Source organism: Panthera onca, chromosome C2 (assembly GCF_046562875.1).
Source record: "Panthera onca isolate mPanOnc1 chromosome C2, mPanOnc1 haplotype 2, whole genome shotgun sequence".
Lineage (NCBI taxonomy): Eukaryota > Metazoa > Chordata > Mammalia > Carnivora > Felidae > Panthera > Panthera onca.
In genome coordinates this window covers 154568665-154581177 of record NC_138347.1, presented here as the reverse complement: position 1 = coordinate 154581177, position 12513 = coordinate 154568665, and the positions used below count along the sequence as shown (strand labels likewise).

The 12513-nt window shown below is 45.1% G+C and overlaps 1 protein-coding gene across 15 annotated transcripts in view; it reads left to right on the top strand.

The window, feature by feature from the left end:
- Positions 1-4919, top strand: part of ARPP21 (cAMP regulated phosphoprotein 21) — a 114964-nt gene extending 110045 nt beyond the window's left edge. For all 15 annotated transcript variants that reach the window (XM_060638195.2, XM_060638194.2, XM_060638193.2 and 12 more), the window contains 2 exons: positions 2856-3004; positions 4111-4919. In XM_060638195.2, coding sequence (XP_060494178.1) covers positions 2856-3004; positions 4111-4368 — 407 coding nt within the window. In that variant the 3' untranslated portion in view covers positions 4369-4919. The remainder of the gene's footprint in view (positions 1-2855; positions 3005-4110) is intronic.
- Positions 4920-12513: the final 7594 nt, after the last annotated feature.

The following is a 12513-nucleotide window of genomic DNA, read 5'->3' as shown; positions in this document are numbered from 1 at the left end:
TGATGTGTGTTCACAGTGTCTGCTCTTTGCTGTGGAATTCAATGGGAAGGAATACGGCGGGTGATCATTTTTCTACATTCGTATCAGGTTGTTTTCCTACATGTAAAACAATTCTTGCTAGCACGAGTTGGATAGGGCGGGAATAATGTCATAATAAGATGGTAACAGAGCAAGAGAATGTTGCAGGGCCAAGGGTTATACGCATTAGAGTGGACTATCTAGGCAAGGGAAATAATAGACAACGACTGTTTGCAAGGAGAGGCATTCCCCAGAGGTGTGACGGGTTCGGGTCCAGACCACTGCAACCAAGTGAATATTGTAATAAAGCGAGTCAAACGGAGTTTTTTGCCTTCCCAGTGCATGTAAGACTCATGTTTACATTGTACTCTAGTCTAGTAAGTGTAGCATACCCTTAAGTCTAAAAACGCAACGTGCGTACCTTAATTAAAACATACGTACTGCTAAAGTGGGCTGGCCATCATCTGAGGTTTGTGCGAGTTGCAGTCACTGGTCGCTGATCACAGACCACCGTGACAAACATAATAATGAAAAACTTTGAAATGCTGTGAGAAATCCCAAACTGTAGCACACAGACGAAAGGGAGCGAACGCTGTTGTGGAAACGGGATTCTCTCTCTCTCCTTCTCTCTCCGCCCCTTCCCTGCTCTCTCGCTCTCTCTCAAAAAAAGTAAATAAACTTAAAAAAAAAAAAAAAGACGTATCCCCCTTCATCCCCTTCAGAGTTGCCGCAACTGAAGGTTGCCGCAAACCTTCGATCTGTAGAAAATACGATATCTGCGAAGCGTGTTAAAGCAAAGCCCCAAGAAACAAGGTATGTCTGCAATGTTAAAATAAATTTCTCCCAAGTGCCTCTGCAGACGAGGCGTTCTGGGAGATAGTGAGGGCCGTCACATGGCCTGTGTCCCGATTTCTTGTTCCCGAGTCTGCTGGGGTTTCCTTTTTTGTATAACCTTTAAACCTTCTAGGAACGCAGCCCGTGAGCCGATGTTCTTAGTCTTACGTAGGCCTGCAGAGCACGTCCAGGGAAGGCTTTGACTGTGGGCACAAAGTAGTCGGAGGGAAGCTGGTCGTGACTCTTAATTACATTCTTAGTATGTGATGTCCTGACAAAAACTTAAAATAGCAAGTTCAAACCACTTTGAAGCTGAAGGAGGGTGACAAATGTGAAGGTAAAACAATGGGACACAGGAAGATCGAAGGGTGGTTTTCGAAAGTCCACACTTGGCCCCCTCAGCGGCCAGCACAGGGCAGGCCTCCCAGCTTGGCTTTTCCCCAGACTTGTTGTTCTCAGGTGTTCCAGACTGAAGACACCTTGTGTGACCAGTGGAGCTGATCTCCCAACTCAGGGACTATTCGCAAGCCATTGATTGTTTCCACAATATCTCTGTGATGAGTAAAGGCAATTGTCCGTAGGCCAAAGGAGAGCAAGATGTTGCCCCCTGCAAAGACTATAATATAATTTTACCTGTCCTCCATATAAAGTTAAAACTCTCACAGGCGCTCGAAATGCAGGTTATTTATTAACAATGCATATTGATTGTTTCGATTCTTAAAATCTGGTTGTAAAACATGGCTTAGTGTTTGCGTTTTAAAACAATCTAAGATCTTAAAGACTTTTCTCTCAGAGAATTGTGTTAAGGCAGCGGATGTACTTTCTCTAGAGTAGTCAGTATGGTTTGTAGTAGGAGCTCTGGAAAGACCTTACTTTACATCATGAAGTGAATCTGTTTTATTTTTCTACCACCACATCATTTTGACCTAAATCATAACCTTCTTCCCAGGAATTATACAAGAACCGTTCCCTTCCTTTGAGAATGCAATTTAGGGGCGCCTGGGTGGCTCAGTCGGTTAAGCAGCCCACTCTTGCTCTCGGCTCAGGTCACGATCTCACGGTTGGTGACTTCGAGCCCCACGTCGGGCTCTGCGCTGAGAGTATGGAGCCTGCTTGGGATCCTCTCTCTCTCCCTCTCTCTCTCTCTTCTGCCTCTCCCCCGCTCTTGCTCTCTCAAAATAAATAAATAAAAGCTTGAAAAAAGAAAGGGAATGCATTTGAAACCACTTGTGGTGGGGATTTAAATGATGGCAAGGTTTAAATTGTGATACACTTCAAAAAGAAAAGAAAAGAAACCCAAACAACTGACCCGCTCACAAGGACACAACAGAGACATTTTTTTTTTAAGTGCTGTATTCCGTATTATTAACGTACGCGGTCACTTATTGGAGTGCTTTACCAGAATATTCTCCGGGGAGCCGGCGTTGAAACAGAATAAAAAGCATGCCGTATCTTTCTCTAGTTGCTGCCTTTTGTCTATGGCAGTGGACATTGAATTAGAGTAGTGAATCATTTTGTTCACTAGGGCATGGAAAATAAAAATTTAACAGGCAGTTTGATGATCACTGGGTGAAATGAGTTTGTGCTGAAAGGTGAGATAGTAAGAGAATGAGTCAATTTAATTAGGAAAAAAAAACCACTTGATAATTTATGAATACTCCAAATATCATTGAAACAAAGCAAACCACAGATATCAGAGGTCCAGCGATACCAATAGAGGTTCCTGTCTTTGTGCCGTAAAAAAAAATTGACCATTGTCACGTCGTGTTCGCCGGACCATTCTGCCCGAAGATGCAAATATCAGTGAATTTTTTTGGCATCATACTCTTGTCTCCTCTTAGAGCAACAAGACGCATTCCTAGGAAATAAGTATTTAGACAACACCCCGCTGATGGGGAGATTGGGATGTCTGAAGGTTTTGTGAACAAGTGCTTTTACCCCCATGAAATCTCATTTGTGTTCTTGCTGGCACAGCCTGTTCAAAAGGTGGTTTTTCTTGGCAGGTTACCAGCCAGTCCTGTCTGGTCAACAGGGGTTCCAAGGCCTCATAGGAGTGCAGCAGCCTTCCCAGAGTCAGAACGTGATGAGCAACCAACCGGGGAATCCGGTGCAAGGCGTGATGGTCTCCTACCCAACAATGTCTTCTTATCAGGTGCACATCAGCAGCTTGGAAAATCGTGGTTTATAAAGTAGTGCTTGCCAAAGTAGAGGCCGTGAGTCCGCCCCGTAATGGATGGTCAGCAGGGTGGGGGGTGCTGTGCCCAACTCCTGTCGATGGCTGACTCTGAATTAAGATTAGCAGAAGAGCAGAAAACGGGACACGCATGCTTCTCTTACTACTGTGGCTTCTGAATGTCCTGCTAAAAAGGTATTTAAACTCTATAAACTTCTATTCGCGGAAGAAGATGCTGTAGTCTAAAGTGATATTCACGAAGACCTTTGGATAGTCCATTGAGATTTTGCCTGTTGGGAAAAAGCCTTCATGACAAGCTTCCATGCATTTTTAGTACACAGCCACCAAAATTTCATGTCACGACAGTTTTAATTTAAAGGAGACACGGCAGCTCAGATTTATTCAAAGGGCACGTAGAGGGCCTACCAACTGCATTTTCTTGACTAAACCCATCCCGGGTATTTAAAAAATGTCACACACCCTTTTGGGACTGACGTCCCGAAATACTCTGAAGGGTTATTGAAATGCTCCGATCATTAAATTTAGCCGCACCAGCCACGTCTGGCCCTAAAACGAACAAACAAACAAGCAAGCCAAAGCAAAATAAAAAGTCGGTCCTCGGCCCTCCTAGCTGACAATCCTTATTCACGTTGCATCAGTTTCTCCCTCCAGCTCCATGGCTCTCTAAAGCTGCAGGCTGAGAGTGAGGTAGGTCCCTGTTGCTGTAGATGATTCCAGGCCACTTTGTCTGCATAAAACCAGAATGGGAATGCGGCTTTCCCCACTGAGCGAAATCCAGAGCAGGAGATCCAAACCGTAGTCCCTGGAGGGTCCCCGCACGGTACATCATCCCCGCAAGGTTTTCAGGGGCCCTGTGAGCAGGTGTCATGATGCCCATGGTCCAGGGAACCGGAGACGCTAAGTGACTTGCCCGATGTAAAACAGCTGACGAGAGGTCCGTTCGGGATAGGCGACCAGTTAGGTCTCACCCAGATGCTTGAGTATGTCTTGTGACAGCACAGTGGCTTACCGGACCCGCAGGCACAACGTCTTCACGAAGGGCTCTCTCTTGTGTCTTCCTCCAGGTGCCAATGACCCAGGGCTCTCAAGGACTTCCCCAGCAGTCATACCAACAGCCAATCTTGCTACCTGACCAGGCAGGTCAAGGGTCGCTCCAGGCCACCGGAATGCCTGTCTACTGTAACGTCACACCGCCGACCCCTCAGAACAACCTGAGGCTGATCGGTCCACACTGCCCCTCCAGCACTGTCCCCGTGATGTCGGCTAGCTGCAGGACAAACTGTGCAAGTGTGAGCCACACCGGGTGGCAGGTCAAATTCTGAGCACTCTGGCTGCGGTACGTGTCTCCAGATCGCTCGTGGCCGCTGAGGCAAGATGAGCAAAGCTGGGACGCTGGCTGAGGACTTAACGTATTCACTCAACACCCAAACGATCGCTGCTGGTATTCTGTAAACACACACACACACACGCACACACACACACAGACTGATACACACATTAGCTGGTCAATGGTGCATATTTCTGTCATGTCTGCTAGGTACGCCTTTGTAGCTTAGCTAGTGACATGATTTCATCAAGGTAAGATTTTCTCCTACCACTGAACACCACTGTGTAGATGATAATATCCCTCATTTGGATTATTAGTTTTGTACTTTGTGTTGAGTTTGTGATGCTAACAGTATTGAAAGATCATATACCGAAATCACATAGTACCAAAGCTGTAACGGGAAAGAGAAGAATTGATGAATGGAAGGAATAATTTATATACGCTATAGAGTTTTCTTTTCTTTTTTTTTTTAATGGATATATACTGTATTGTAGTGTTTAATCAAAATAAAACTATTTGACCTTCTGGAGGAAGGTCATGTTTTTACCACCAGTTTGGTTCACTCTCTGTTCCAATATGTGTTCGCTTATGTGTCGCCGTTGTCCCCTTGGAACACTGTTGTGTGCACCATGCAGGGTAAGGTGTTCCGGGTATTTGTGAACGAATCGGCATCCCGTTGGGAGACGTGGTAGGCAAACACCTAACCAATTGCAGTTTCTTGTCCTGATACGACAGGGGTCCTGGGAATAAGATGGCTTCCACCTCGTCCATTCAGTGACTTCACATTTTTGAAACGTATACCTTGATTTTAATTTTAGGGATACGCCATACCAAACCCCGTTCCATCTTCTTTGAGTTCCACATGCTACCTGGAAAGCAAGATTTCTTTCTTTAGAGGGAAATCAGAAGAGGCATGGTCTGATTCTATCAGTGACATTGGGTCATACAGTGAAAAGTGCCATTAGTTTTGAGGGCAAGTCAATAATGCAAAAGGTGCTAATGTTTATCCTAGTAATTGAAAAGAAAGTAAAACAGAACAAGAGTTTAGTCACAAGGACTTAGAACATTCGGGGGGAAAAACATTTAGAAGAAGCCTGTTTCTATCTAATCCTAAAATGTGTATTTAATCCCCTGTAGATTCTGCGGGTAAGATTGATTTATGACAACCTTTGAAAAATAATAACGTCAAATATCAGCGTTGGCCCTTCTGGGACGTATTTATTGGAGGAATATCACCTCACAGCTTTCACTTTGCTATCACAGTACAATGATTAATAGTTATTTCTTTTATACTCTCTGCCTAAAAACCAGTATTGCCAATGAGAGGGGTATGGAAAGCATATCTGGATAATCCCCCCTGTTTTTCCTATTTTCACCTGTTCTACATTAGATCTTTCCATTTTCATGTTGATGAGTTAGAGGTCGAGTTATGCTAGTAGTTAAAAACTCTACCTGGGAAAGTGGAGGGAAACAAACCACAAGGGACTCTTAATGATAGAGAACAAACTGGGGGGTGATGGAGGGAGGTGGGGGGGAGATGGGCTAGATGGGTGATGGGTACTAAGGAGGGCACTTGTGATGAGCACTGGGTGTTGTATGTGGGTGATGAATCAGTGAATTCTACTCCTGAAACCTATAGTGCACTCGTTAACTAAAACTTAAATATAAAAAAATTACCAAAAAGCCTACCTAGAATTTTTTAAAAAGTTTTTTTAACTTATTTAGTTGAGAGAGAGAGCGCGAGAGCGAGAGGGAGGGGCAGAGAGAGAGGGAGCGAGAGAATCCCACGCTGACAGCTTGGAGCCCGTAAACCATGAGATCATGGCCTGAGCCGAAATCAAGAGTCATTCCCTGTGACGTCTGTCCCATTTACCCAAATCTCAGTCTCCTGGATCTCTTCGTTGTAAAGAAGGCTTACACGTGAAAAACGTTATAAAAAGAGGATATTGCATTTTTTTTATTGAGTCATTAAACCAACAGGCTGAGTCGCTGTTAAACCAACCGCTGGTCTGAGAGGGAGCGATGTGTTTGCCTAATTAATACCTTCCCCTGATGGAAGGAGGGGGCCTGACCAACAGAGATTCCCTTTAGAAATACAGTCTCCATTTAGCTTTCTCATCTTGGAGGTGATACCAGATCAAGTATCCAAATACGAGTCTGAAGGTTTATCTTCTTTTCATGGAAATCTGAGACATTTTCATCTTTTCTTTAATGGTTCCTAGCATGACCGAGCCTTCTTTCCCGTGGATTTGAAACCAACATCATGCTTGTGGTAAAGACAGGCCTTCTCTCTCTTGGGCTGCCCTCCCCCCAAACATGCCACACTCCTTCCTACTTAGACATTTGACTTTTCCTGCATAAAGCCCTTTGTATACTGTTTCAGGCTGAGCCTTCTTCGCTAAAGAATTGATGAATCCTAAATATAGACGCCCAGCATTACATTATTCCGAATCTTACGTTATGCTTACTGTCTTTTATACTACGTTACTGGGCCTGGTTTTCATCAGGGAAGCATTTCCAGAATTTATCACCAGAACATTGCAGTTTTTCATGTTGGTTAATAATTTTATCACAATTGCATTTCGTAATGATATATTATTCAGCTCATAAGCTTATGTAGAGAGACATGATTATATATTTATATATAGATATATTTGTGTATATATATGTGTATATATATATATATATATATATATATTTGTATATACATGTAACGAGATAGATAAATAGATACATTTGTCCCTGATGATCCTCTACGTGGGTGTCCATGAGAAGAAGAGTGACTTATGCATTCATTTATTCAGCAAACTTTTACTGCATACTTGATTATATCCTAATTACATGGCACCATTCCAAATGAGGACAAATAAATTTAAAGCACTTAGACTTATTCTTGTAAGTTTTATCATACACTTAGTTATTCTGCGATAGTTGGCACTAAATGTTCAGTAGGATGCCATTGAATTTCAGCCATAATTATTTTATTGTTTTAATATAGTTTCACAGGATGTGGGGTGGGAAAGGAGAGTGTGTTCTAGAACATTATGGAAATGGAATGATGCAATTACTTAGGAGTACGGTTGGAGGATTTCAAATAAAGTTATAAATCATCATCATGAAAATAAGTGGGGTCCACATGAGCTGGAGCAGTTTTAGAAGAGAGATTTGAAGTAGGAAGCAGATACAATCGCGGAAGGAAGAACATCGCAGAAGAAATGGCTCTGAGACCTAACAAAGGCGCTTTCGGACTCCGCGTCGACGTTTGCCAGCAGCGAGAGTGTGGTGGGATGTTTTCAGCCCCCACCCTCCCGTCGCCTGTATTCTGGGCTGACAGGTACCCACCGGTCACAGAGGTGAGGCCCACCCCTCTCCCGTACCCTGCCACCGTCCTTACGGGTGACTTGATCACTTACAGACCAAAAAGAAAGCATTGCAAATACCTTGCCCTAAGGGCAGAGTGAACGCAAATCGTTTGGGTTCTGTTCCCAAGTAATACCCTAGAACAGTAGTTTTCTTAAAATATTTTCCATGGGAGACCCTTTCCTTGGGCTACGAATAGTTGTTATCTGCAAAAGCCTGTTCCAAGGATAATAATAGTTGGGAAGCAAGGTTAATGAAGGTCGAGCGATCCTTTGAAAGAGTCTGGTTTCTGGAACCCTTACCATATCACTTTAGATTACAAGTTTCCAAGCAGGAGGGGTACTTTGCATGGTTTCTCACGCCTGGTTGAACACAATTCCTTTCTTTTCACACACTGTGTCAAACGAATAGTATTATGAGGAACATATGTTAAAAAAAAACTTTTTTAATGTTTATTTATTTTTGAGAGAGAGAGACAGACAGAGCACCAGTGGGGGAAAGGTATATAAAGAAGGGGAGACACAGAATCCGAAGCAGGCTCCAGGCTCCGAGCCATCAGCACAGAGCCCGACGCGGGGCTCGAACTCACGAACCGCAAGATCATGACCTGAGCCGAAGTCGGATGCTTAACCGACGGAGCCACCCAGGCGCCCCAGGAACATATATATGAAACATTTTATTACAGACCCCTAAAAAGGAATACAAACACAGTTCTTTTATCTCTATACATTATATACCAACACGTAATATCCAATCCTAGTTCCCAGTATGACTTCTGTTGGTAACTGCTCTAGTGTGTCTTTTTTTCCTCCACAAGTGTGAGCCCAGAAGGTAATGCCGTGTTGCCGATATTTCTGGGCTAGTTTTTTTTTTTTTGAATTCTTAATGTTGAACGAATTTATATTTATGTTTATATCTAAAATTATAGTGACCATATAGATGTATAGATGTAGTTATCTCCAATGATCTTGCACACCTCTCTGTGAGTGTGAAAGAAAACAAGAGTGGTTTACGCATTTTTTTTTTTTTTATTCAGCCAGCTTTTATCAGGTACTTACTGATTTCAAGATGTTGTGCCAGGCCACGGAGGCCCTGCCTTGAGGAAGTTTACGAGTTTTCAGACTAAATTATATACCAGCCTATCAATGACTAGAAATCTAGCCCTCATGTAAAAATGGGATTTTAGGGCTGCCTGGATGGCTTTGTTGGTAAAGCACCCGAGTCTTGATTCTGGCTCAGGTCAAGGTTCGTGAGCTCCAACCTTGTGTCGGGCTCGTGATGAACGTGGAGTCTGCTTGGGATTCTCTCTCCCTCTCTCTTTCTCTCTCTCTCTGCCCCTCCCCTGCTCACATGCGTTCTCTCCCTCCCTCTCTCTCTCTCTCAAAATAAATAAATAGACATAAAATACAGGAGTTTTGAGAAGGAGCAGATGACTTCTGGCTGACGTTTGAAGAGGCTTTTGACCTGGGCTGCGCCGGTTAGACAGAATGCGGGCACACACACATGATGTGGGTGGATCACAACCCCAGCGGAGAGAAATGCCTGAAAGCAAAAGAAAGGAACAGAAACGTGTGGCCTTTCTCATCCAGGCTGGTTGGGGTGGGAGGCAGCTAGATGGAAAAAGAGGACGGGAGGAGGACTTACAGGTGTGCCGTGGGCCTGGTTGGCAGGACCTTGACAGCCAGGCAGAGTTAACAGGTCCCCAGGGGCCCGTGAGGCTTTCTGAGTCAAAGATAGAGAAGATCTTATCAAAGATGCTAAGATCCAGCCATGGTTCCTAAGGGAGCACGGGCCTCAAAAAGGAGGACGGGCTAGACCTGAAAAGGCTCTTCTTTCAAAAGCGGAGATGAACACGAGGAGAGTCGAGGTTTGTCGTTGAACCACGGCTACCATCCGCCTCGTTGGGAGATGTCGGAAATGAGTCCTGGCTCTTAGCCCCGAGCAGTTCTGTCGCACGGACGGCCAGGCTTCCCAGCTGTGTAGGTCTGATGCCTCCCTCTCGGACGGGAACTTGAGCACGTAAGTGCCGTGTCTTACGATCACAGGGCACAGTCAGCGTCCCCCGTCAGGGTGAAGGAAGGCAAGTGAGCACAGGGGACAACGTGGGAGGGCTACCAAGTATTCAGTACCCCTACCCAACACACAGTGAAATCGCAGATCAACGTCCTGTTCCCTTTGTGTAAATAAATGGTGAGGGAGGCCCCGGGCGGCTCAGTCGGTTGAGCGTCCGACTGCGGCTCAGGTCACGATCTCTCGGTTCACGGGTCCGAGCCCCACGTCGGGCTCTGTGCTGACGGCTCGGAGCCTGGAGCCCGCTTCGGACTCTGTGTCTCCCTCTCCCTCTGCCCCTCCCCGCTCACACTGTCTCTTTGCAAAAATAAATAAACTATATATATATATATATATATTTTTTTTTTTTTTTTTTTTTTTTTTTTTTTAATAAATGGTGAGGGGGCACCTGGGTGGCTCGGTCAGTTAAGCATCCAACTCCTGATTTTGGCTCAGGTCATGATCGCACGGTTCGTGAGACAGAGCCCCGTGTTGGGCTCTACGCTGACTGCCCAGAGCCAGTTTCAGATTCTGTCTCTCCCTCCCTCTCTCTCTCTCTCTCTCTCTGCCCCTCCCCTGCTTGCACACACACACACACACACACACACACCTCTCAAAATAAACAAATAAACTTAAATAAATAAATAAATAAATGGTGAGAACACTTTTCCTTTATAGCTCAGGGGAAAACAAAACTTCTGTACCCTTATGGATGACACTTCTACACAAAACCAAAACTCTGTGCTTCTTGCCATGTCGTTTTACCCGAAACCCTCTTTTCTAAGGAAGTTGTTCTCATTAGGGCCTGGAGATTATTTTCCCATAGTTCTCAGCATCAGTGTTTGTTTCAAGTTCAAATCTTTATCATCGGCTCTCTGTGGGGTATCTTAACCTCCAATCTCCTCTCAAAAAGGGCTCGCGGCTGTTCTGTGTCACCAGCGGCCAAAGCTGGATTCCCCGGATTCTTCGGCTCTGCGGGCACAGTGGGAGTGGCAGGCATCTGACATTCTTCGGTAGCAGACAATCATTTCCTGATTGATGTCCTGACAGGGAACTGATGCCCCTATTGAGCACGAGGCTGCATTCTCTAAGACAATATTAACCAACTCCCTGGCTGCGGAAGCTCAGGGAAGGCTTTGCTGTTTGTGTTCGCGATTTGATTGGTTTTGTTTTACTGCCTTATTCCATTTTGCTGTCAGCGTTGGCATAGAAGGCGTCAGGAGAGGTCAGATATTGAGCAAACAGGAGGAGACATGACTCTGAATAGGGGTGAACCCCGAAACCGGATTTGATGGGCCATCAAGAAGCAAACCCAGCGGGGGCACGTGCAGATGATACGCAGGCCCAGACCGACCCACGCAGCGGGGTAGCATCCTGTTGGAGGAGAGTCACGTTTAAGAATGCTCAAGGCCTCACTCCGTCAGGGTCTGGAGGGTGGGGGCGTGCGGGGCTGAGAGGAGAAGGTGAGGCATAGAAATATAAAGGTCCTGGAATTCAGAATCAAAATAAGGCAGCTATTTTGTGTGTGCGAAATTTGAATCCTGTGTTTTGCTAAACATCTGGCACCCCAATAAACATGGCCCGAGGGATGCCTGGGTGGCTCGGGTCATGATCTCGAGGTTCTTGGGTTCGAGCCTCGCGTCGGGCTCTGTGCTGACAGCTCGGAGCCTGGAGCCCACTTCGGATTCTGTCTCCCTCTCTATTTGCCTCTCTCCCACTCATGCTTGCTCTCTCTCTCTCTCTCTCTTTCAAAAAATAAATAAACAGTAAAAAAATTTTTTTAAAAATGAATGGCCCGAGAAAACATGATTGTGAGAGCAACTGCCCCCCACCAATTCTTGTGGTTCTGTCTCTTTTGCACAGGAGTCTGCGGCTGATTCCCCCGTGTTCTTGAGCAAGGAAGTCAGTAAGCACCTCTGTCTGTGCAATTGTGTTCTCCTCCTCTGCAAAATATCTCTGCTCCTGTGGGGTTCACATTTCCGTGAAGAAATGAGTGTGTTTACCTTTCCGTAACAGGGACCCCGGAAGAAACACCACGCGTCTGGTGCCATCTGACTCATTGGATCAGCCCCACGAATTGTTTCTAAGCTGGAGAAAAACTCACCAGCAGGAACATCACCCATTTTCCCAAGAAACAGGAAGCTCGCCTGTCTTCGAGTGCTTTACATTTTTTGATCTACAAGAATGAGGTCACGTTTCTAAACGAAACGTACAAGCCAATTTCATCCTTTTCAAAAGAGAGAGGCACTACTTAAGGTGCCTAATAGTCACGTAATAGAGAGCAATGACTTGAGACGGGAAAAAAAGCAGCCGTTTAAATTGGACATTAAGAAAATCTCACTCGAAGCGAGGGCAATTATACAATGAAATAATTTCCTAAGGGGGAAACGGCGAGATGCCATTAAAAGAGTTGTTTAAAAGGGAGTAGATAAACACACTTGCGGCTGAATCCGCTGGCAGATCATTTGATGATTTATTGCTTTACTCTGCCTGCGTGTCATGTTCACTGGAGATTTCTAGGCTCGGTTAGCTTCCTTTCCATCATGGAAGGATCCGCATTGTACCGGAGGACTGTGATGTCTATATTCTGTCTTCCTTTATGGAAAGACGTAAAACTATGGAAAAAGGTAAAGCTGTAAGGGGAACACAGGGGCTTCCGTTGTTCACAGTCTATGCTGTGCCAGACAGCGTCTGAGGATATTTCTCGACACCCACACCTCCCACCACGCAC